General features: G+C 46.2%; 2 protein-coding genes across 2 annotated transcripts in view; both read right to left on the bottom strand.

Moving 5' to 3' along the window:
- Nucleotides 1-6500: 6500 nt before the first annotated feature.
- tent5c (terminal nucleotidyltransferase 5C) lies at nucleotides 6501-9085 on the bottom strand. The gene is made up of 2 exons (XM_012842307.3): nucleotides 8952-9085; nucleotides 6501-7825 (listed from the first exon to the last, which is right to left on the bottom strand). The coding sequence occupies exon 2, from the start codon at nucleotides 7791-7793 to the stop codon at nucleotides 6609-6611; it is 1185 nt and encodes a 394-aa protein (XP_012697761.1). The 5' UTR covers nucleotides 7794-7825; nucleotides 8952-9085; the 3' UTR covers nucleotides 6501-6608.
- Nucleotides 9086-19532: 10447 nt separating this feature from the next.
- The window catches only part of man1a2 (mannosidase, alpha, class 1A, member 2), a 37782-nt gene continuing 35766 nt past the window's right edge, over nucleotides 19533-21548 (bottom strand). The window contains exon 10 of the mRNA XM_031582897.2: nucleotides 19533-20891. Coding sequence (XP_031438757.1) covers nucleotides 20759-20891 — 133 coding nt within the window. The 3' untranslated portion in view covers nucleotides 19533-20758. The remainder of the gene's footprint in view (nucleotides 20892-21548) is intronic.

Below are 21548 nucleotides of genomic sequence, written 5' to 3'. Positions count from 1 at the left end.
CAATCTCGACCAGGATGAGAGAAACAGATGGTCTCCTGTCTGAGGCGAAGGGGACAAGCCCCTTTTTTGAATATGTTGAGAACCCAACAAATGAAAGAAAAAACAATGAAACTGGAGTTTGCATATCCGAGAGTTTGCGACAGTCACAAAACAACAGGCAAAACAACAGAAGGCACACTGGTGCAGCTAAACGGCTGCGAGAGGGCCGTCGAGGTGGGAAAACACTCAACAGGAAGTTAGATAATACCTAGTCAACCTTCAACCCGGTGGCATAGCGGTAAAAGAAAAAAAAGTGGGTAAACTGTACGTCTGGACACACCCTTATGCGCCGTGGATAATATTCCTTATCCTCTACATATGATTTGGCTTCAGTGGTAGCGCAGTCCTATCTTTTAGTAGTGGTAATAGTAGCACAGTAGTATAATACAGAGAGTATTCAGCCTTGAGTAGTCATTCAGAATTCAGTAATGGCAAAGGTGCATGGAGAAGCAACTGATCTGGGGCCTGGTAGCTGGAGCCTGGAGACACCTGCACTCACTGTATTACCCACGAGGAAGAAGAGTGTTGGAGCCTTGAGACACGTGTACTCACTGTACCACTGTATTACCCACGGGGCAGAAGAGTGTTGGAGCCTTTAGACACCTGTACCATTGTAATACCAACGGGGCAGAAGAGTGTTGGAGCCTTGGGACCCCTGTACTCACTGTACCACTGTATTACCCACGGGGCAGAAGAGTGTTGGAGCCTTGGGACCCCTGTACTCACTGTACCACTGTATTACCCACGGGGCAGAAGAGTGTTGGAGCCTTGGGACCCCTGTACTCACTGTACCACTGTAATACCCACGGGGCAGAAGAGTGTTGGAGCCTTGGGACCCCTGTACTCACTGTACCACTGTAATACCCACGGGGCAGAAGAGTGTTGGAGCCTTGGGACCCCTGTACTCACTGTACCACTGTAATACCCACGGGGCAGAAGTTTGAACAGTTACTGGCAAAGGTGGATGGGGACGCATTGAGCAGCATTTTGCAGCTGGGTGTCTGTTCAGAGTTTCTTTTTACCTGTCTACTCGCTACAGTGCACTCTGTAGTTGAACTTTGATCATTTCATGTCCAACTAGCACAAGATGGAAATGGAAGTTCACAATGTATACATTTGCATTGATTCAGACAGTTGCCTAGTTAAATGGTACATAAGCGAGCTTACTATATTGCAAACAGCTTGCTTAAGCATCAGTTTGTAGGCTGACTACTCCACTAGTACTCGGCCTATTCACCATTTGCAACCTCTACCAGTGCTTTTTAGGACTCTGATGTTCCAGTAAAGTCTGTCTGATGCAGCAATGCATATATGGTTTAACAGAAGCTTTCAGGGCATCTGGTCAGTCTCAGACAACCATGACAAATCATAAAAAAAAAAGAGGAAAAAAAACCAGTAGTCATTAGCAGACATGACAAATCACTCTTACTTAAGACCTGTAGGAAAGGGAACTGAACTTGAGTTTACACAACACACACACACTGTCTGCACATTTTAAACACATGTTCGGTTGGGATCTTAAGGCCACATCAGAACGGCACGGATCCCAACGGCCTAAAATGTTCTGCACCATTACTCAGGTTCAGTTAACGGACCAGTTTTAAACAAAACCTCGGCTGCCACTTTAAAAATAATTCTCAAAATCAGGACACGTAACAGGAGAAGTTGGATTTTAACTCTTTATTGAATCTTTTTTTTCTTTAATTCCTCTGCATACACATTTTCCTGATGTACAATTTCATCCCAAGGAAAACTTAAATGAGGTAAAAGTGCTGAAAAAAATGAAGTAGCATAATAATGATAGTCAACATCATCGCCATCAAAAAACAGGAAGGGAAAAAAAAAAAAAAAAAAAAAAACAACAACACACACACACACACACACACACTGACAGACTGGGGTGGGGGGTGGGGGGGCTTTATGTTCTGCATTACAACATCTCAAAAAATATAGATAATAGTGCGACATTTCACTTTTGAAACTTACAGGCATCCTCAGTGACACAAGCTCACACACACACAGAAAACGAATGTGTGACCAGCTGCTGCCAAACTTCCACAACTCTTATTACAACACATGCACAGGGCTGCCCAACAGGGACCACCACTTCATCTGTATGAGTCACACACTGGGCACAGGACATCAGAGAGAGAAAAGAAAAACAAACAAAACAATTATATTGAACTGAAGCAAAGCAAGATGTATTTCCCCTTCCACACCTCTGAATGAGAATCTGGAAAAAGATACATTTAGCAACGCTACCATACAGGCTGCTATACAGAGTCAAGCTCAATATAATGAACATGGACATCCAACCACAGAGGAGAGAAGAGGAGAGGGAATCAAATCTGGGAAGAATGTGTGGAATTGAAGCAGAGTTGGAGGAAGAGGAAGACAAGGAGACAGGACCAGAGAAGGAGAAATGTGGCAGAATTCAAAATGTCAACATAAAAAGCAAAAAGATACACCACTTCAATATGACAAGTCAGTTTCTAATACAAGTTGAGTCGTCATTTCTGCTGAGACACCCTTGGTAGACACACAGACAACACCCTTCCCCCCCCCCCTCCTTTACACACACACACGGCAGCTCTCAAACAGGAAGTGGTATTACAGCTGAACCTCCATCAGACCAGGGCTTATCATAGTGGCAGTGCATCTGGTAAGAGATAAAGCTCACACTCCCCTTCTCCCTCCCTCAGGCTGCCCCCTGTCTGTGCCTCAGTCTGTGCCCCTCTCCCTGCCTCACCTCTCTACGTGAAGCAAACACCACACGTGCCTCGCATTAGTAGTTACCAGGCCCACCTCAGGCAACAGAGGAGGGTGTGTGTGTGTGTGTGTGTGTATCTCATATATGTGTGTGTGTGTGTGTGTGTGTGTGTGTGTGTGTGTGTGTGTGTGTGTGTGTGTGTGTGTGATGTAGTCGTTAGGGTTATAGTGTGAACTCCTGGAAGTGGGACATGTCCTTGTGTATCCCCTCCCCACACAGGCTTCTTGTATCAGCCTAAAAGCTTCACAGCGCCACACACACACCTAGGGCCCCAGAGCTGAACATGAGTGGTGTACACACACCGTGGGGGTTTTAGCGCAGAGACTGGGACGCTACTGAACCAATAGAGGGAGATGGAAATGTCTACTGGAGTCACTTGAGTTTCAGACACTAAACGTGTTCTACATGACGGAGGAAGTAGTGGAAATTCATTCTGCAATGACTAGGGGTCCAGAGGCTCACGTAAGAGAAACAGAACTTTACCCCAGTGGTGTACCACAGCCCTTTATTTGACCCCTCCTCCCTGAGCTCCAGATTACAATCCCCACCCCATAGATTACACACACACACACACACACACACACACACACACACACACACACACACACACACACACACACACACACACAGGCTTGGAGTAATGTAGGCTTGAGGCCTCTAAAGTGCTTCTATATATATTGGACATATTTACAAACAAGATGTCCTCAAATTTCCTTGCTCTCCCGCACACTCCCGTCTCACACACACACAAAAAGGTTTTCAGTGCACTTGTGGTCAGCCTGCACTTTAAAGTAGGGTGGCTCTGGAGGTCAAATCAAAACAAAGAATCTCACTAAACAAAAGCAGAACGATAACTTAATATTGGACTACCACTGAGATCGGAAAACATGGGCAGGGGCCAGAACTAGGGAGGAGTTTAAAAAAAAAGAAAACTAACGCCATAAAATTAACTTCATCAACTTTTTTTCCCGACCAAAGAGTACACTACTGTACTTCAGCACAAGTCCACCCAGATCTACTCAAGACAAACCTTCAACTCAACAGGGCCTGTACCAATATCATTATAATCAATGTCACACACACACACTCTCTCTCTCTCTCTCTCTCTATGTCCTTCACAATCACCAACTCTTCACTGTGTTCCACTGTCCCCACCAATTATATATATATATAAAAAAAAGCGCACAACAAAAGCATCACAAACGGCACTAAAGTGCTGCTTTGGACATTGGTCCACAGATCCAAAAACAACAACCACACAAGAACAAACAAAACAAACAAAACATACATAACCTTACTCAACCTAAACCTGTCCCAGATCAAAGCCTCCTCCGCCTCCTCCTCCTCCGGACCTCGTGTGCCCTGACCCCCACACCTCCCTCTCGGCACTGGCTGTGGGGGATAGATAAGAGACAAGCACAGGGACAGGCCAATATCCGCTTGCACAAGCCCAGCCCAGGGCAACGGAGTGGTGGTAGGAGAAGGGTGGGGTGGGGTGGGGTGGGAAACCGTGGTGGGACTGTGGCAGCTGGCGGGGCCTCTTATGTAATGCAAGAAGCCCAAATGCCACACTGGCATTTCTGTGAATGGGTCAGAAGAGCAGAGAGGGGGAGAGGACGAGAGCCACGTGGGCGAGGTCAGATCCTGGGGGGGGGGACTTGAGCCCCGGGAGTCCGGGATGTCACATCAACGTGTCAGGTCACGTGACCTGCGCTGGATTCCACTCCCACATTAAGGGGGGAAATCCATCCTGGAAGTAGACTTAAAAGGACTTTAAAAAGTGTCATCACATGGCTCCACAACTGCAACCCCTCACCCCCGCGATCCAAAGTTAGAAAATGTGTCCCAAGGTGTTTCCACGAATGTCCCAACCAAGCTGTGCTACGTCATGCCACTTCTCCGCTTCCCACTTCTTGGCAGCCCCCCCACCATGACCAGAAAAGGGTACGAAGGATGGTAACCTTCTGCACGTCAAGGGGGGGTGCTGGCGCTAATTGGGGGGGGCAGACGAACGAGTCTGATCTAGCTTGTGTTCAGTGGTGGCTTCACCAGCAGGCATCCCCCCCTCCTCTCCACTCCACTCGGTCTCACCCCAGCACTCCTTCCCTCGGGGGGGTATGAGGAGTAAATTTAGGCTGGCAGCAGTTGCTCCTATTGGCTGGGTGTGAGAGGGTTCCCCTTACAACAGGCCACGTGTTTGAGCAAACGCCCACTGCTCATTCAGAGGAGCACACCGGTTTTAATGGTAAATCCTTTTAAGGGAAGGCACACACACACACCCCTAATGAAGCAGCAGGCAGACTCAAAAACCCACAGCTCCACATGCACCCAACCCCTCCACCTCGAATTAATACAGAAGCATATCTCCAGTTCTCTTTCCACTCCGAAACACATTCCCCCCCCCCCCCCAAAAAAAGAATCCTTCCAGAAGTCTTGACCATGTATATTACTTTACCCCAAAATGGAAGAAAATATGAACATATACTGTCCTGTTTTTTAGACCATGGGCTGAACCGTTGTTGTGCCCGCACACTAGAATCTCAGACTTCCTCTCTCCGTCTGATTTACAGGCTCAACATATTCACTGCCCAAAAAGGAGGGGTAGGTGTGTGAGTGGTGTCACACACACACACACACGCCCTCCTCACTAAACACTCATGGTGGCATCATCATTATCATTAAAACAAAATACTGCGTGCAACCTGTTCGAGTTCGACAAACTACTCTGTCCAGTGACCTCTCCTATTCACATTCAAGTCAATGTTTTTAAAAGGGAAACTAAGAGAAGGCGGTTTTCCTTTTGTCCCCCGTTACCCATGCTGCTTAGCATCAGGGGTCAAAGAGTGAGGGGAGTCATGGAGATCTCCTTAAATGTGACCCCAAAATTTCAACACTGGGGGACAACTAGACCTGCTCATCAGTGTGCGGGGAGAAAAAAGCAAAAAAAAGAAAGAAAAACCTGCCTTTCTATAAACCTTATCACCTTTTTTTCTTTTTTTTTCTGTCACTTTCATGCAACATTTTGTACTGTTTTTTCCTCCTCCAAATCACATTTCAAGTTTTCTATATTTTTTTGGCTACAATTTTCCAACCTATTTTTTTTTTTTTTTTTTTACACAGCATGAGGAGCAGATAATGCATTTCAACACTATTTATAAATACTTTCCCCTCTTTTCACTAGGATGGACAGAGAATAGGCAACACACCATATGGCAAGAAGGAAATAAGGCACCGCGGCCAAATAAACTAAACCATTTCTCGAGTCTGGGTGTTTGATTTGACACCCGATTAGGCACAACTTTTTCATTTCATTTCTTTTTTTTTTTTTTTTTAAAAGAGGCAAAGTTGAGAACAAAAACACAAATCTGAGACAAAAGTTTTTAGAAAACAAAATGTAATCCAAGCTCTAAAACTCTCACTTTGGATCCACTGCTCTCCAGGCCTCTGTAGGGAAGGAATGAGGAAAATAGTGGTGGGGGGTGTGTGGGTGGGGTGTGGGCTAGGGTTGTCCATCCGCCCCCCCCCCCCCCCCACCAAAAAAAACAAAAAGAGGAACAAAAAAAAAAAAAAAAACACATGTCCTTTTAAATATATCCTTTATGCCTACAGAGGATAATACCAGCTCAAGCCTCCTTTTTACCCAGCGCATCCCATCCATCCGTTTATCTGTGATATTTTTTCCTTTTTTTTCTTTGATAAAGCACAGGGGGGCAGGGGGGTCCCTTTGTCATTTTTTTGTTTACTTTGTTTTTTTTGTTGTTTATTACAATCCGTCCACGCTGCTGCTGTCCAACCCTGCTCAGTTGCATGGCAGCCATGTGGGAATGGACTGGTTGCACGAGGCCACGTAGTAGTTGCTGAAGTTGGCATCCCGCACGTAGGGCGCCGGCTGGTAGTAGCAGGTGACGCTGGACGCGTCTGGGATGGCGTTCTGCTCGGCCAGCGCCCGGAAGGCGATGAGCGAGATGAGGTTGAGCGTTTGGCGGCGCTCGTGGCCCATCAGGCACACGGTGCTCTCGTTGACCACGCGACGCAGGATCATGAGGTAGTCGTACTTGCTCTTCTCCTCGCCGACAAAGTGGCTCTGCAGGTAGGCCTCCAGTTTGCGCTGCTGCTCGCCCAGGTCTGGGAAGTCGATGAAGAAGCGGGAGCACATGTAGCGCTCCAGGCCCTTGAACTCCTCCTCGTCGGTGGGCCGGAAGTCACGCACCAACAGGTTGCAGTACTTGAGCAGGCCGCCGCCACGGATCTCCTCTGGCCGCTTGGTGGCGATCATCTTGTTGCGCAGGTGGCCCAGCGCCGCCTCGAAGTCCCCGTAAACGCTCTCGCCCACCACCGTCGGGTGGAAGGGCTGGGCCACGGGGCTGTCGGGCGACAGCTCGTAGCCGGCCAGCAGCGAGTCCAGCACGATCTGGAAGGAGTCCACGCTGAACTCGAACTGCCGGCGGATGAAGTCCACGAACTTGAGCTCCACGTTGCGCCCGTTGTTGTTGGACAGCGAGATCAGGCTCCAGCGGTCCTGCTCCGTGGCCACCTTGACCAGCTTCTGCACGTACGCCTCCTTCAGCGTCATGGGCGTGATCTTCTCCTTGTTGACGCCCTCGGGCAGGAAGTCCAGCAGCGTGCCCAGCACCACCTCCTTGACCAGCTGGTACTCGGAGTCACGTGGCAGGTCCACCCGGAAGATCACGTCCAGGTCCTTGTAGCTCCAGCCGACGTCTTGCACCAGCACGTGGCTGGCCGTGGAGCCGTTTAGCCGCACGTCCTTCACGCGGATACCGCGCGCCTCCAGGCGTGAACGCACCATCTGGATGATGTCCTTGAGACACACCTCCAGCGTGGGGAAGTTGCCCCGGCCATGCACAGGGACCACCTCCGTCAGCACCTCGTGCAGGCGGCTCACCTGTTCACATGTGAGCACACTGTGTGAGGGGTTGCTGCTGCTACTGCTGCCTTCTTCCCCGCTTTTGTTCGCTTCTGCCATTTTTTGCAGTCTTCACAGATTCTTTGAATGAACTGCGATTGAATTGGAGAAAAAAAATTGGAAATATTACTGTTTTTCAAAGACGTGCACAATTTAAATGTACCACCAACTAATACTGAGTAGAAGGCAAGATTCTTTCAAAAGCCTTAGTGACGTCACCTACTATGACATACAACCTCTATCTAGCAACATATGAATTAAAGGTAACTAAACATGTGGTCGAGATCAAGACGATGAAACTTTAAATTACAACAAAATTGTGGTTGCCGGTGAACATGTGGCGTCCTAATGGAACACCGATTACGAAGACAAACAACTTTTGACAGACGATGAACTTTAACTTTCACACGCGTAGAGCCTGTGGTTCGGCTCTCCGTGGTGATTCCAAACAAAATCGCTACAATGACACCACTTTCCAGAACAACAAACACGCTTTCATTAACAATCGAGAACTAAACAGCAAAAAATGCATTCACAAGCAGGGACGCCACACACAGAGCAAATTAATCGTCTTTGGCCACCGCTACAAAAACCCATTACCACTTTCCCTGACGCCTGAACAGTAGTTCAAATTGTGAATTAAATATAGGCTAAGATACTACAGGCATAGTAAAGTTTTCACCAGAAAATAAAGTTTAAAAATAAGAAACCGCTTTCATACAAGTTTAAAGAGATTAGGGAAGACCATCAACCGAATGGAAGAGGTAACGTTAAAGTTGGTCACATCTCACTAAAACTAAACAAATGAGCGTAATGAAATCGTTTGATTAACCACGTTTTCAGAAAGCCAACACGTGATAACTTTAGCGACAACTTTCAAGAGGAATCCATGGAGGATTTCTGAAAACCGGTCTAGCTGACGTTATATAAAAAGGAGCCATGCACTGTTAAAGCTAACGTTAACATTACGGGTTGCAAACGAAACTTAAGCAGACATGTGGATTTTTGCAAGTTAAGTTCAACCCCTCAAAAAGTTGGTAACTACGTGGTGAACTTTAAATATGACCTAGCAAACAGAAACCTTGAATCAAACACTTACAAAACTCGGCAAAATTCAGCACGTTTCAAAAGTCAGATTCACTAGCCAAATTATTTTCCACCTCATTCCACACAGCATTATGGAACTCATTCTGTGAAAAGATAGCTAGTGTTACCTACTTGAAATGGATCTTCTCAAATCGTTCAAAATAAGGATGTTAAAGTTTTGCACGGGTTCTTTCATCCATTCGCCCACTCGTTTAAATACACGCAAGAACTGAAGAGCAACAGTGAGTGAGCAACAGTGAGAGAGACGCCTTCTTATAAGCCGAACAGCAACTACGTGAAAGGACGAGATCTACTGCCACCACGTCGCACTAGTTTAAGCAAAAACGCCACAATTCCACATGTCTGTTCAAACAAATGACAATTAACAAACGATGTGCTTCACTTTCAGTGCACCAGCTTTTGGCATTACCTGATATTTGCCCAAAACTTCGTCGACGTGGGAAGCTTCAGAATTTAAATAAAACATATTGCGTTCTAATAGCTAGTATCAATGCGCTGTTCGAGAGCAATGATTGGTCGGCTGAGTTTTTGTGTTGCTTAGTAACCATTGGCGACTGTCAGATTCAAATTCTCATGGCCGTCGCTCTTGACATCACTGAATTCTAGAGGTGTGAGCAAAGATAGAAGACCCTGTAAAGTTATCTAAAGTCTTTGTTGCGAAGGGTAATTGCTAATAATTCAGTGTTGCTCACTCTATTAAACTTTCGTGTATTCTTATAACAATAATTACACAAATCAAGAGGGAAAAACACATGACAGCCCACATGTGAGATAGATGGATACTTTATTTAATACTGTGTATCATGTTAATATATATATAGGCTATATATATATATATAAATGTGTGTGTCTTTGGGGGTAATTTCTTTCAATTAAGAGCATATTACATACATTTGTTCATGTGCCAAGTAACATGTTAACTTTTGTGTGACTTTCTCAAAATCCTCACATGTAGCAGAAAGGACTAGGCATAACATTACATTCAATAGGGAAGATCTGACCTGAGGCCACATTTGCACTAGAACAGAACCGGATACACTCAACAGAGCGAATCTCGGTCAGTTGATGCACACCTAAGCCAACATGTCTTCACTTGAAAAGGTTTATCATTGACCAGGCTACTAACCAGTGGATGTAAGCAGCCCAACCAAGCATATCTAACAGTTAAATTTAGTGCAGGATATTACAACAAGGTTAAAATAAATGTATGGCTATGTGTTTCTCCACAAAATGACTTTATGCAATATAGACCTACTTTTCAGTTTGCAAATGTAAGGCAATTCATTTCTCATGAAGTTAATGTAACATAATCTGTACCCTTATCATGCCTAGACAAACAGATGTTTCCCCCTTGGCGACAAAAGCACTTCAGTAAAATGTGTATTAAAATAGGTGGGGTCCTTCTGAGAGCCTCTGGAGGTCAGCGGATCCCCTGAACCTTGGCTGGTCCGCATTGGATCCACCTATGACATTTCACAGGGATTTACACCGACATGTTACATTTTGAAAGGATTTTTAGACATGAGATCACCCATACGCTGAGTATGAAAAAGGTGTTTTGAGGTCATATGGTCTTCTTGTTTATATTCATTTATATGGACTTTGAACATCATTTGGCTTATGCACACATAGGTGCCAAACCTTATGTATAATAATCATAGGATCAACACATTTTTTTTTGTCACTTTGACAAATGGCAGAAGGATAGATAGATTTTGCCTGCTTAAGAGGGGAATGTTCACCCGCAGTGCATTACTTTCATGACATAATTTCCACGGAATCAAAATGTTCTTCAGTTAATCAGTTATCATCTCCAATTCTCCAGTATTTCTAAATTACTAAATGTGTTGGTGCACTAGGGGGAGAAGATGGAAAGCGAGTGATGAGAGAGAGAAAGGGAAAGAACTAAAATCTTTATGTCAGAGAGAGAGAGAGAGAGAAACAGACAGAGAGGGTGGGGGAGGTACACAGAGCGATTTGGGTGAGTACAGAAACATGGTAAGAGGTGACCTTTTTGGGCTTCCCCATTGACAGGAAATGCTTCAGTGGAACAGTAAAGATCGTTACACTCCAGTGGTGTGCCAGTGACTGAGGCCGATGACGTACTGTGACTTTAGACACGAGCACAGCCAGGGCTTTCCCTCCTGGCCTCGCTCTCCCTCACACTCACACTCACTCTCTTCTTTTCTGTACAACTGACAGCGCGTCATTTTCTTCTTTCAGTCATTCTCCCATTCTACTCTTTCTCTCTCTTAGTAAGACAGTTTTGCAGTTCCTCTCTTCACGCTACTTGGCTTAGGTGAGATTTTATTCACATTTCTGGGTATGCCTGTGTGTGTGTGATTCACCTCCAGGGATTCACCTCCAGAAGAAATCAGTACAAATCTGACAGTAGCTCTGAGAGTCCATTCAGGAGTTAAGTGAAGTGGTGGTTAGCGCAGCTGTCCATCTGTGACACAGACTCCATGCAAGTCACCAGGCTCACTGTCCATAGTATATACTGTACATACATACATACATTCAAAGACAAGTGATACATATTAACACAAGAGATACATATCTACACAAGAGATACATACACACACTGATACACAGCTATGGAATGAGAAACCCATTAAACCCTCTACAGCATTTGCAGCAGTTCACACAAACATTGTAACTTTGCCCCTGCATCTGCACCGTGACTCATTCTGTGACACTATAATAACCGTCATATACTGTAGCCTATGTGCTATGACTAACCCAGTCCTTTCTCTGAAATCACTACAGATCTCCAGATGCCCTAATTGGCCCGACAGCATCACACCTGAGCGTCATGTTTTCTTCCACCTGGACACAGCTGACTTTAATTGATCCAGCCTGACAAGGTGAGTCAGCTAAAGCACAACCTGGATCGTCACGGTCACTAGCGGTAACCTTGGTAACTTAGATGGACACACTGGCATTTTTTTAATAGGGCTCAGCTGAGTATCATGCAGGGTATGTGTTTACCCAACCACAACATGATTCAGCTGCTTCTCCCTATATGACATGTTCTGACCGGTCTGTATCATAACCCTCCTCTGGTTTTAACTATGTTTGTAAATTATGTTTTTAACTGTTTTTTTTAACTATGTTTTTACTGTAGCACTCTGAGATTCAGACGAATATAGAGTGCGCTATAGATTAAATTAATTATTATTATTATTATTATTAAGGAGAATGTCTAGAGACATTATCACTATTATTATTATTAGTATTATCAACATTATCGCTAGACTCAATGAACCTCTCTCTAATGTTGATGTTAAGACCTGCGATCTGTAGCCAGTGTGTAGGTGTCCCACGTGTTACAATGATGAAGTGAAACTGCAAGATGGTTGATGTTGATAAAAAGAATGTCTGAGTCATAACGGTTTGGGACTAACATAAAAAAAGAATTTCTGTTGAGAGAGTCGGCCAAAAAAAAAAAAAAAAGTCGTGCAAAGAGCAAATCGCCAAATTCATGACATCACTGCATCCCCACGGTGTATCTCAAACCACAAAGGAAGTATAATGTCTCCATTCAACACACACATACACACACACACACACACACACACAAACAAACAAACAAACACATACCATTTTACCTTGTTTTAATCAGATTAATGATTTGAAACGAGACACATCACTCCCTCAAATGATTCAAGTCACATTCTGTTTTCATTTAATCACGAAAACGGCAATACCACAATCTTACTTCATAGGATGTTTCCACGCATGTATGAACAAATGGACACCATTTATAAAGATAGCCTGCATTCATAATGCATAATGTTGATAGTCATAATGAAGTGAACCAAAAAGAACACACTGTACTGTACATGATCGTTTTGTTAAGTTTATTCTAAACACAAGGTGTGTATCTATGGTGTCTATCATTGCAGCCATCACTAAAATAAACAGTGAATTGAACTGTAAGAGAGTAGATCTTACAAGATAAAAGTGTTCATTCTTGCAAGAATAAAAAGATGAGGATGAGGAGAAGGAGGGGGAGGGGGAGATGAGGAGTAGGCAGAGTTCCACGGTGCTGTTTTTCTGCTGGGGACCAAAGCATTTTTTAATTCCCTGGAGCAAGGCCACCTGCCGGTGTGGCCCCATGCCAAGTAGAAATGACTCACGGCCCATGCCACGGATGGTTAACCCGCGGCCGGCCATTAACACAGGAAAGTACACACTGGGTGACACACACACACACACACACACACACACACACACACACACGCTCATACACTGTTAGGCTACAGGCTAACACAGACAAACACACACACGCCATTAACACATTAAACACTCCACTACGTTTGCGGACATCCTCGCAGACGTCGTCCTTTTTTCCCTCCCACTGACTTCAACGGTGCAGTGACTCACTCTGTGTCATATTTATAACCTAGCACTTCCTCTGACATCATGAGAGTCCAGATTGGTCCCCCCCCTGCTGGCCGAGGATGACGCACTGTAAGGCTTGCCACACAGCTGTTATAAAACTACCTGGCCTAATGGTCATTGACAACTACGGTACTACGAGTACTCGGTTTTTCGGTTCGGTGTGGAACTGTGGGGCCGTTGCCCGCTATCCCACCGCCCCTCGCCACCAGAACCCCCTCTGCAGCATTCCGGAGCGGGTCGGTTCTGATCGGAGGTTCTCATCAAGCGAAACGGCCCCCTGACACATCCCCATGGTGACCTCTCTAAAGGGGCGCAGCTGAAAAATAATTGCGCCTGTCGCTCTGCATAAGGGCAGAGGGGTGTTAAGGAAGCACAGGGCCCAGGTGTGGGGAGTGGTAGGCTACACATCCTCCTCCAACCCCCCCCCCAACACCAGCCTGTAACCAACACCCACTGCCAGGGAGGACAGACCAGATGAGGCTTTGGTCAAACGACTCCGACACACCTCCCCCAGCCCCAAGGAGGGCTGTTGACCAATGAGAACAGGGAGGGGAGTGGTGGGGAGATCTAGACTGTATATGTATGTGAGTGAGTGACTGAGTGAGTGAGAAAGAAAAAGAAAGATTGAGACTGTTTTGTATGAGACAGCGAGGGAGAGGAAGGGAGACCTAGACTGAATGTGTGTGTCTGTATGTGAGTAAAAGCGAGTGTGTGTGTGCATGTGTGTGTGTAAGTGTGAGAGAGCGCAAGAGACAGAGAGAGATTGTGAGACTGTGTGTATGTTAGAGAAGAAGGGGGAGAGATGTGTGTGAGAAAGTAATTGATAGACAGATAAAAAGAGCCAAAAAATGTGTGTGTGACAGAGAAACCTAGACTGTGTGTGTAAGTAAGAGAGAATGTGTGTGCTAGACACCAGGGGTGGGTGGGTGGATGGCCCTGGTGGAACAGTACTGGGGGATTATGGGTGTGAACCTCGCAGAGATCTGAGCAACCCAAATAGCCCAAACCCACTCAAGTAAAAGGGAATATCCCTCAGCGCTGCGGCCCACAGGGACACGACCTACCCAGACTCCTCCGCTCACCCACCCTCCTCCGCCAGTCTCGCTCCCACACCTCTCACTTTTTCCAGCCGCCTGTCTCCCTTAGTTACGGGGGGGGGGGGGGGGGGGGGTGAATGAGAGAAGAGGTCCGTTTTTCCCCCCTCTGAGACCAGAGGAAAATTAAACGAGAATCCCTTATTTCACGGTCTTCATCGTCCGTCCTTGTGCGATCTGATCGGGGTAATCCCACCACCTCCAAACGAGCCGAATCTGAGGAGAGAGCGTGGGCCTGTGTAGAAACATTAGACATCATTAATACACCACAAACCCACACTAGTAGACACACACACACACACAGACACACACACACAGACAGACACACAACACAGGGTGGGTGTGGGGGTAAATCTCAAACTAATCTAGATCATTTAATGTCAGGAACCATATGCCCAGTGGAGAGTGGAAGCTATTAATGGGCTTTTATTGTAGTGAGTGTGTAAATATGGAAACAGAGATTCAGGAGCAAGGTGACCCTCTGTCCTACAGGACTAAACTTGTGTAATCACGACCAAGAACAGCACCGATCAGCTGAAGTTATTGTCTACAGTGAGGTGGGGGTTGTGCTGACCATGCCTGCTAGAAGTGGAAAAAATGTCACGAAGTGAAGTGACCAGGTCATCACTGTGGCAGTGGATGGTATGGTAGTTTTAAGCAAGTGTAAGACTGCATGTACTTATAGAGAAAGACAAAGGAAGATATACGGCTTCCTGGCAGAGATATGTCATTATAATAAAGCAATCTGTTCATAGAGAAAGGTGGAAAATAACAAGGATGAATGTACTGTCCTTTTTGTTTTAGATGGATGGTGAAAAAAAAGTGTTGTTTAATCATTCATAGGGTCATCCACCTAGGTCAGCTGGGTCAGAGTGACTGCGTTAGTGTGTCATGTAAAGAACCCGTCTGGTCAGGCTACTCCCCCCCCCCCCCATTACATCGGCAGAGGCTGAAGTAGAAAGAGAGGAGATCAGGAAGACGGCAACCCCATGCACAATGCACAGATAACCCATGAATGACGCACAGATAACCTATGAACAACGCACAGATAACCTATGAACAACGCACAGTTAACCACACAAGCCACAGATAACCTATGACCTGGATCCCCACATGCGTCTGAAAAAGCACCACACCGCCAACACAGAACACGTCTCAGTGACATATGCTGAGACTTTCAGTTCACTTCTACTGCATTCAATCAAAACCTGATTAATCACTTTTAAGCAGGTATGCAAGTACTTGTAGTTAATCTTCTTTTTTCTTTTTGCTTAAACCTAATCAGGGCAATAAGGAAAATGCATTTTTTATTTCAATTTGTGAAACATATCTATCTTGAGACTTGAATAGTATTTGATTAGTCTCATAAAACTCTTGGTTACAAGTGGACAAGTTAACAGGACATGTTGCCGGTATGTCAACATCTGATATTTGCAGATATGGCAGACAGCTCAAATATTCAACACTGCTACTTAATACAGTATATGTGACTTCATGGATATCACTTCCCATATTTACAAATAAGGGAGGAAGTGGAGATGTGGTGACGGTGTTTGCACAGTGCGCAGAGTTTGGGTAGCAGTGTGAGAACACTGGTGTCTGTAACAGGTCACTGGGGGTCACACAAGGTCAACAGCAGGCAGGTTTGGAGGTCATCCAAGAGATGATGAGAGATGAGGTACACTTCTCCACTTTCAGAGCTTCGCTTCTTTATCCACACACATGCATCTATCCAGTCCTATACAGGGTGACAGGGTAAGGTAGAGACAGAACCTCTAAAAAAAACACAGGAAAGAAAAAGGATGAAACTGGGAAGAAAAAAAACAGAGAGGGGAGAGGATAAAAACAACCTATAAAGCAGCACAGGAAGAGGGTTAATTAACCATTTCCAGGATTAATTACGTTTGTCTTACTGTATAGCAACCAGTCTAACCAATCTAAATGTTCATCCCTGTAGAAGCCTCTAGTGCAGTAAGCCTTCTGGCAGACGCATCCTTACCTGCTACATATTCTGAGAACGTGTTGACAGATCCGGTCACGGCAAGTCTGTGGGGGAACATCGCTAGTTCAGACTGACCTCTGTGCTGCTTACACAGTGGACTGGGGCCAAACTAAGACTGAGGCCCAAACAATACGCACTGGTGCTCTCTCTCAATGACGAAGGGCCACAGCAGGAAACAGAAACACATTGGTCTAAGTTGAGCTGCATCAGATGCGGTTTTGACTCTAGCCTAAATATCAACTCTGATATTTGGTATTTCTATGCCACCATAAAGTTGCATTCCATCTGCTAACAGAGCGAACTGAAGCTGCACTCACTATAAGCTGCCAAGGACTGAGAGGAAAGCTGTACTCTAGCGGGGGACAAAGGGACAGGATAGCAAACCTTTTTTTTTTTTTACAGCCCACCTTCTGTTTTCAATTCCACAAAAGACAACATCTCTTCAGCTGAACATCGATGTGTGATGTCGAGGGAAGTCAGCACTCACCCCACAGCTGTGACTTGGAGTGTAAAATTGGAGTGGGGGTGAGAAGGGGATGTTTTTGGAGCGAACAACTTAGACTGCAGCGCGAAAATAATTCTCCTGAAAAAGTCGCGCCAAAGGGGTGACACATGAGTGATAATCACTGGACTCCAGAGAGCTATGCTGATGGAAACACTAGACTACACACTGCTACACACAGGAAGTCCAAAACAGCTTCAAGGTTCGTAGATGAAATCTGATTCAATGCAAGAAGAAAAGGCATGATGTGAGAACAAATCTCAACAGACAGCAGCGCGTTTAGTTATTCAGTTCACTTTTTCGTAACATCTTTATTTAATTTGTCTCATTTTAAACATATTTACAGTTATTATTTTTTTGTTCAGTAAAAATACAAATACAGAACACAGTACTCTTTTTTTTAAAGGTTTTTTTTTTTTTTTTTGATTAAATTTTTTTTCTTCCAAAATTCACCCAGCGACAACAGAGGCTTTTGCCTGCCAGGGCTTCTCCCGGGGAAAGAAAGCAGGTGGTGTCGCCATAGTGATGTGAGGATGACCAAGGGCAACCTCAGAAATCACACTTTCACAACCAGTCATCAGACAGCCAGTGCTGCCACCTAGAGGCCTGGAGAGGCAGTGTCTGAACGGCTCATTCGCTGCCAACAGAAATACAGCAGCAGCAGTGAGAAGGAGCAAGGGAGAGAGACGGCGATTGTGAGGGGGTCTTGACGTTACCAGATGTCCTGTGTCCGTCATTCCCACTCTCGCTCGCAGCATCCTGTCCAACACGTCCATTCAGTTGAGCAAAGGGGGAAAAAAAAACAACAAAGTTGGGACAAAAAATAAAATAAAAAAATCAAGAGTGTGTGGGCCCAGGGGCATGGATTAGTCAGTGTGTGGTTTCTGCCAAAGGCATTTCGAGTTCTGTTCTTTCTCCTCAGGGGCTGTCCCTCTGAACAGAGGGACAGAGACAGAGACAGACGGAGGGAGAGGGCTGACAGAGGAACAGGAAAACGTCTCTGTTTGAGTCACACTGCAAGTGGTCAGTTTCTACTTCACCGTCCTGCCCCGGACTGACTTCACTAACCAGCTTAGAAAGTTACCAACCCCTCCGTGTAAGCATGACCACGACCACAATCACCACCATCATCTTCGTCGTCATCGTCATAGCCATCACTGTGACTAGGGAGGCACCGAGGTTCTCTCTGTGAATCATACCCACAACCCTGATCAGACTCGTGTTTTAGAACATATCAGCTGATTAGGAGCATAGAACAGGTGCTTAGAACATACCAGCATGGAACATCAAGCTTTTATATCTTCATAGAGAAGGATTCTCAGATATGATTGGCCACAGGGCTTCGTGACTAAAACCCCTAATAAGGCTATCTGAGGGCGGAGCCTGAAAACATGGGTGAGTTTAAGGACGTGGTTCCGGTACCTGGAGCCAGGGGACAAGTTGAGGAACAGGTTCTGTACTGAAATGGAACCAGAATTAACATGGACAGAACCCTGGAACTCTGCCATTGGTTATTCTAGAACATTTGTTTTAAAACCATTTCCTATGAGCCCATTTTATTCACCTCGAAATGTACATGGGCAGAGTCATTTATATGTCCTTGAAAAAGATAGTTGTTTTTTTCTTCTTTCATGAGCTGTGAATGTGCCGAGCAACTTAACATCCCACTTATACAATTCTATCATTATTCCTGTTTGTCAATTTCAACAGTGAAGAAAGCAGGATGGCAACAACCCAAAATGAAAAAAAAGAAGGAAAACAAAAAAAGAAAAACCAAGAAATGTCTATTTTTGAGTCGTCTCCAGTGACCTTGCCCACATAAAGATGGCAGGGAGAGGTGTGTGTGTGTGTGTGCGCGTATGTGTGTATGTGCGTGTGTGCGGGGGTGGCAGGCATAAATTAGCTCCAGCCCAGTGTGTCAATCACCTCCCCCACATGCCTATCTGATGAGCATCCTTATTTACCCACAATTCCTCAACAACAGCTCTGATGCCTGACCTCTGACCTCTGTGGAGATGGGGGGTGGGGGTGGAAGGATGATATCGAGTGGTTGCAGAAAGAAGTCGTTGAGAAAAAGCACAGGAGCTCTGTGTGTTTATGGGTGTGTTTGTGTATGGGTATGTGTGTGTGTGCAAGTGAGAGACAAACAGAGAGTATGTGTGTGTGTGTGATTATGTAATATTTGAGCGCATGTGTGTGTATGTGTGTGTATATATATGTGTGTGCACGCTTATTCGCAAGAGCAGTGACCCTCCATGTTAGTAGAGTGCTCCAGTAAAATAGACCCCAGGGGCCGTTAACCTAGAGAGCAGATCACTACAGCACAGTCAAGCACACCTTCCTCACTGGGAGAAGGGGACCAAGCAGACTGACATGCGGAAATTAAAAAGAACACATAAAAAGAGGGATGGTGTGGAATGGAGAGGTGTGGAATGAATTGGCAAGGAGGAGGAGAGTGATGACAACTCTAGTGTGTGTGTTGGTGTGTGTGTTGGTGCGTGTGTGTGTGTGTCTGAGTATGCGAACGAGGCAGCATCTGTTGCACTAGCAGAAGACAGGACGAACATAGACAAGCCCACAGCTGTGCTTACACACTAACGACTCAAGAGAGAAAGAGAAAGAGAGAAGAGATGGAGAGAGCGAGAGAGAGGGGGGGGGGGGGGAGAGCGAGAGAGAGGGGGGGAGAAAGAGAGAAGAAGAGAGAGGGAGAGAGAGAGATCGAAAGAGAGAGTGATAAAGAGAGAATGAACGAAGAGATAAAGAGGCTGCCAAAATCTGGAGGAACTCTGATTATAAACAACAAACAAAAACATAAACAAAGTGAAAAAAGAGAGGACAGTAAATGATCCATCCCCGCCACGTCTCTGGTCCATAGCCTCCATCCACGTCAGAGAGTCCTGGAGGTCGCCTGTGCATGTTTGTGTGTTTCAAAACCGGCTGACCAAACCTGACGGCCTCGTCCAGGGGTCAAAGTTCACAAGTGCGCCAGGTCAACTTGAAGTGTGGAGTTTTTAGGAGGGTGATCAAAGAGAGAGCTTTGCATCCACGGGGCCACAGCACAGAAGCGACGAGTGAGTGAGAGGCAAATCCGACACACACCAATCTGACACACACACTGTGGGGGGCTAAAAAGAAGCACCCCAGCATTCCATTTGGCTCCTGTCCTCAGGAAACACGTCTGTTCTTTCAGAGCAGTGCCTGTCCATCTGAGTGGAACTGCAGCAAACGCATCACGTTAACACACACACACACTACAATACACACTATACTCCACAGACACACACTATACCTTTCTCTCTCTCTCTCTCTCACACACACACACAAACAATATCACACGCACACTATATCACACACACCTTTGGCCCCCTGTGCATGTCCATAGGGTATTGGGGGGGGGGGGGGTTGTATTTTGTCAGGTGTACAAAAATGTCTGGCTCTGTGAGGGAGGGGGGCGACCATATCATTGGCTCACGGCCCGCCAGTCATGAGCGGATAGAGCCACACACAGCCAATCACCAAGCAGCAGAGAATCCCGCTGTCCTTCCGATGGGTAGGTGACAGACATGTGAAGAGAGAACGACAGAGAGAGAGAAAGAACGAGAGAGGACCTTCCATGGTAAACCAGCCCCCCCCCCCCCCCTCCTCCCTTTCTTCTATTCTTCCTTCTGTAGCTTTGCTTTCACAGTCTCTCGCCGCAGGGGAACAACGTCACGAGGTGAACAACCTCTCCTCCGTCCTCTCCATCTCTAGGCAGTCTTTGATTCGGGGGAGGGAGAGGGAGAGGGAGAGAGAGAGAGCGAGAGAGAGAAGAGGAAGAGAGGAACAGAGAGTCTGGGCAGGAGGGGGGGCTGGCTGAATGGAGTGATATGTGTGTGTGTGTGTTGGAGGAGTGTGTGTGTTGGAGGATGAATCTCTATCGCTGGGGCTCGCTGCCGGGGAGCGTGATGTTGGCCATGTGCAGCACGGGCAGGGGGTGGGCCTCGGTGTTGAACACCCAGCTCTCCAGAGGCAGGAGGTCATCACTGGAGAACAACAGATACAGGTACCTGAGAGAGAGAGAGAGAGAGAGAGAGAGAGAGAGAGAGAGAGAGAGAGAGGGAGAGAGAGAGGAGAGAGAGAGTGAGAGAGAGAGGGGGGGGGAGAATAAAGTAAGAGGGGGTGAGAGAGAGGAAAAGAGCATAATATCAATATCAACAGAGTGGATAGACGGAGAGGCAGAGAGAGGAGGGAAAGAGCAAGGAGAGAGAGAGTCAGAAACACAGGAGGAATAGATATCTACACAAAAAGAGCATTGAATGTATACCATAAAAGGAGAGAAAACGACACATAAAACCAACAACGCGTGCAAACACACACACACACACACAGCAGGGTGTGGAGAGAGGTACGGAGCCAAAGGCACGATCACACAGCCACATCCCAGTCTGCTGTGTGGACAAAAAAACCTTGCACACGACTGACAGCTCCCCCCCGCCATCAACCCCCCCCACTCCTCTGCAGCCGCGAGCTGAATCCCAATAGCGTCTGCCTGCGCACAGCTCCTCTGCGGGGATCTGCTAGTGTGTGTGCCGAGCTACCAGCAGGTGGCAGTAGAGATCAACAGACCAAAACTCAACTCTCTCTCACACACACACACACACACACACGCACACACACGCACACACACGCACACACACGCACACAGACACACACAGACACACACA

Source organism: Clupea harengus, chromosome 2 (genome assembly GCF_900700415.2).
Source record: "Clupea harengus chromosome 2, Ch_v2.0.2, whole genome shotgun sequence".
In the NCBI taxonomy this organism is placed as follows: Eukaryota; Metazoa; Chordata; class Actinopteri; order Clupeiformes; family Clupeidae; genus Clupea; species Clupea harengus.
This window is presented reverse-complemented; position numbering and strand designations above follow the sequence as displayed.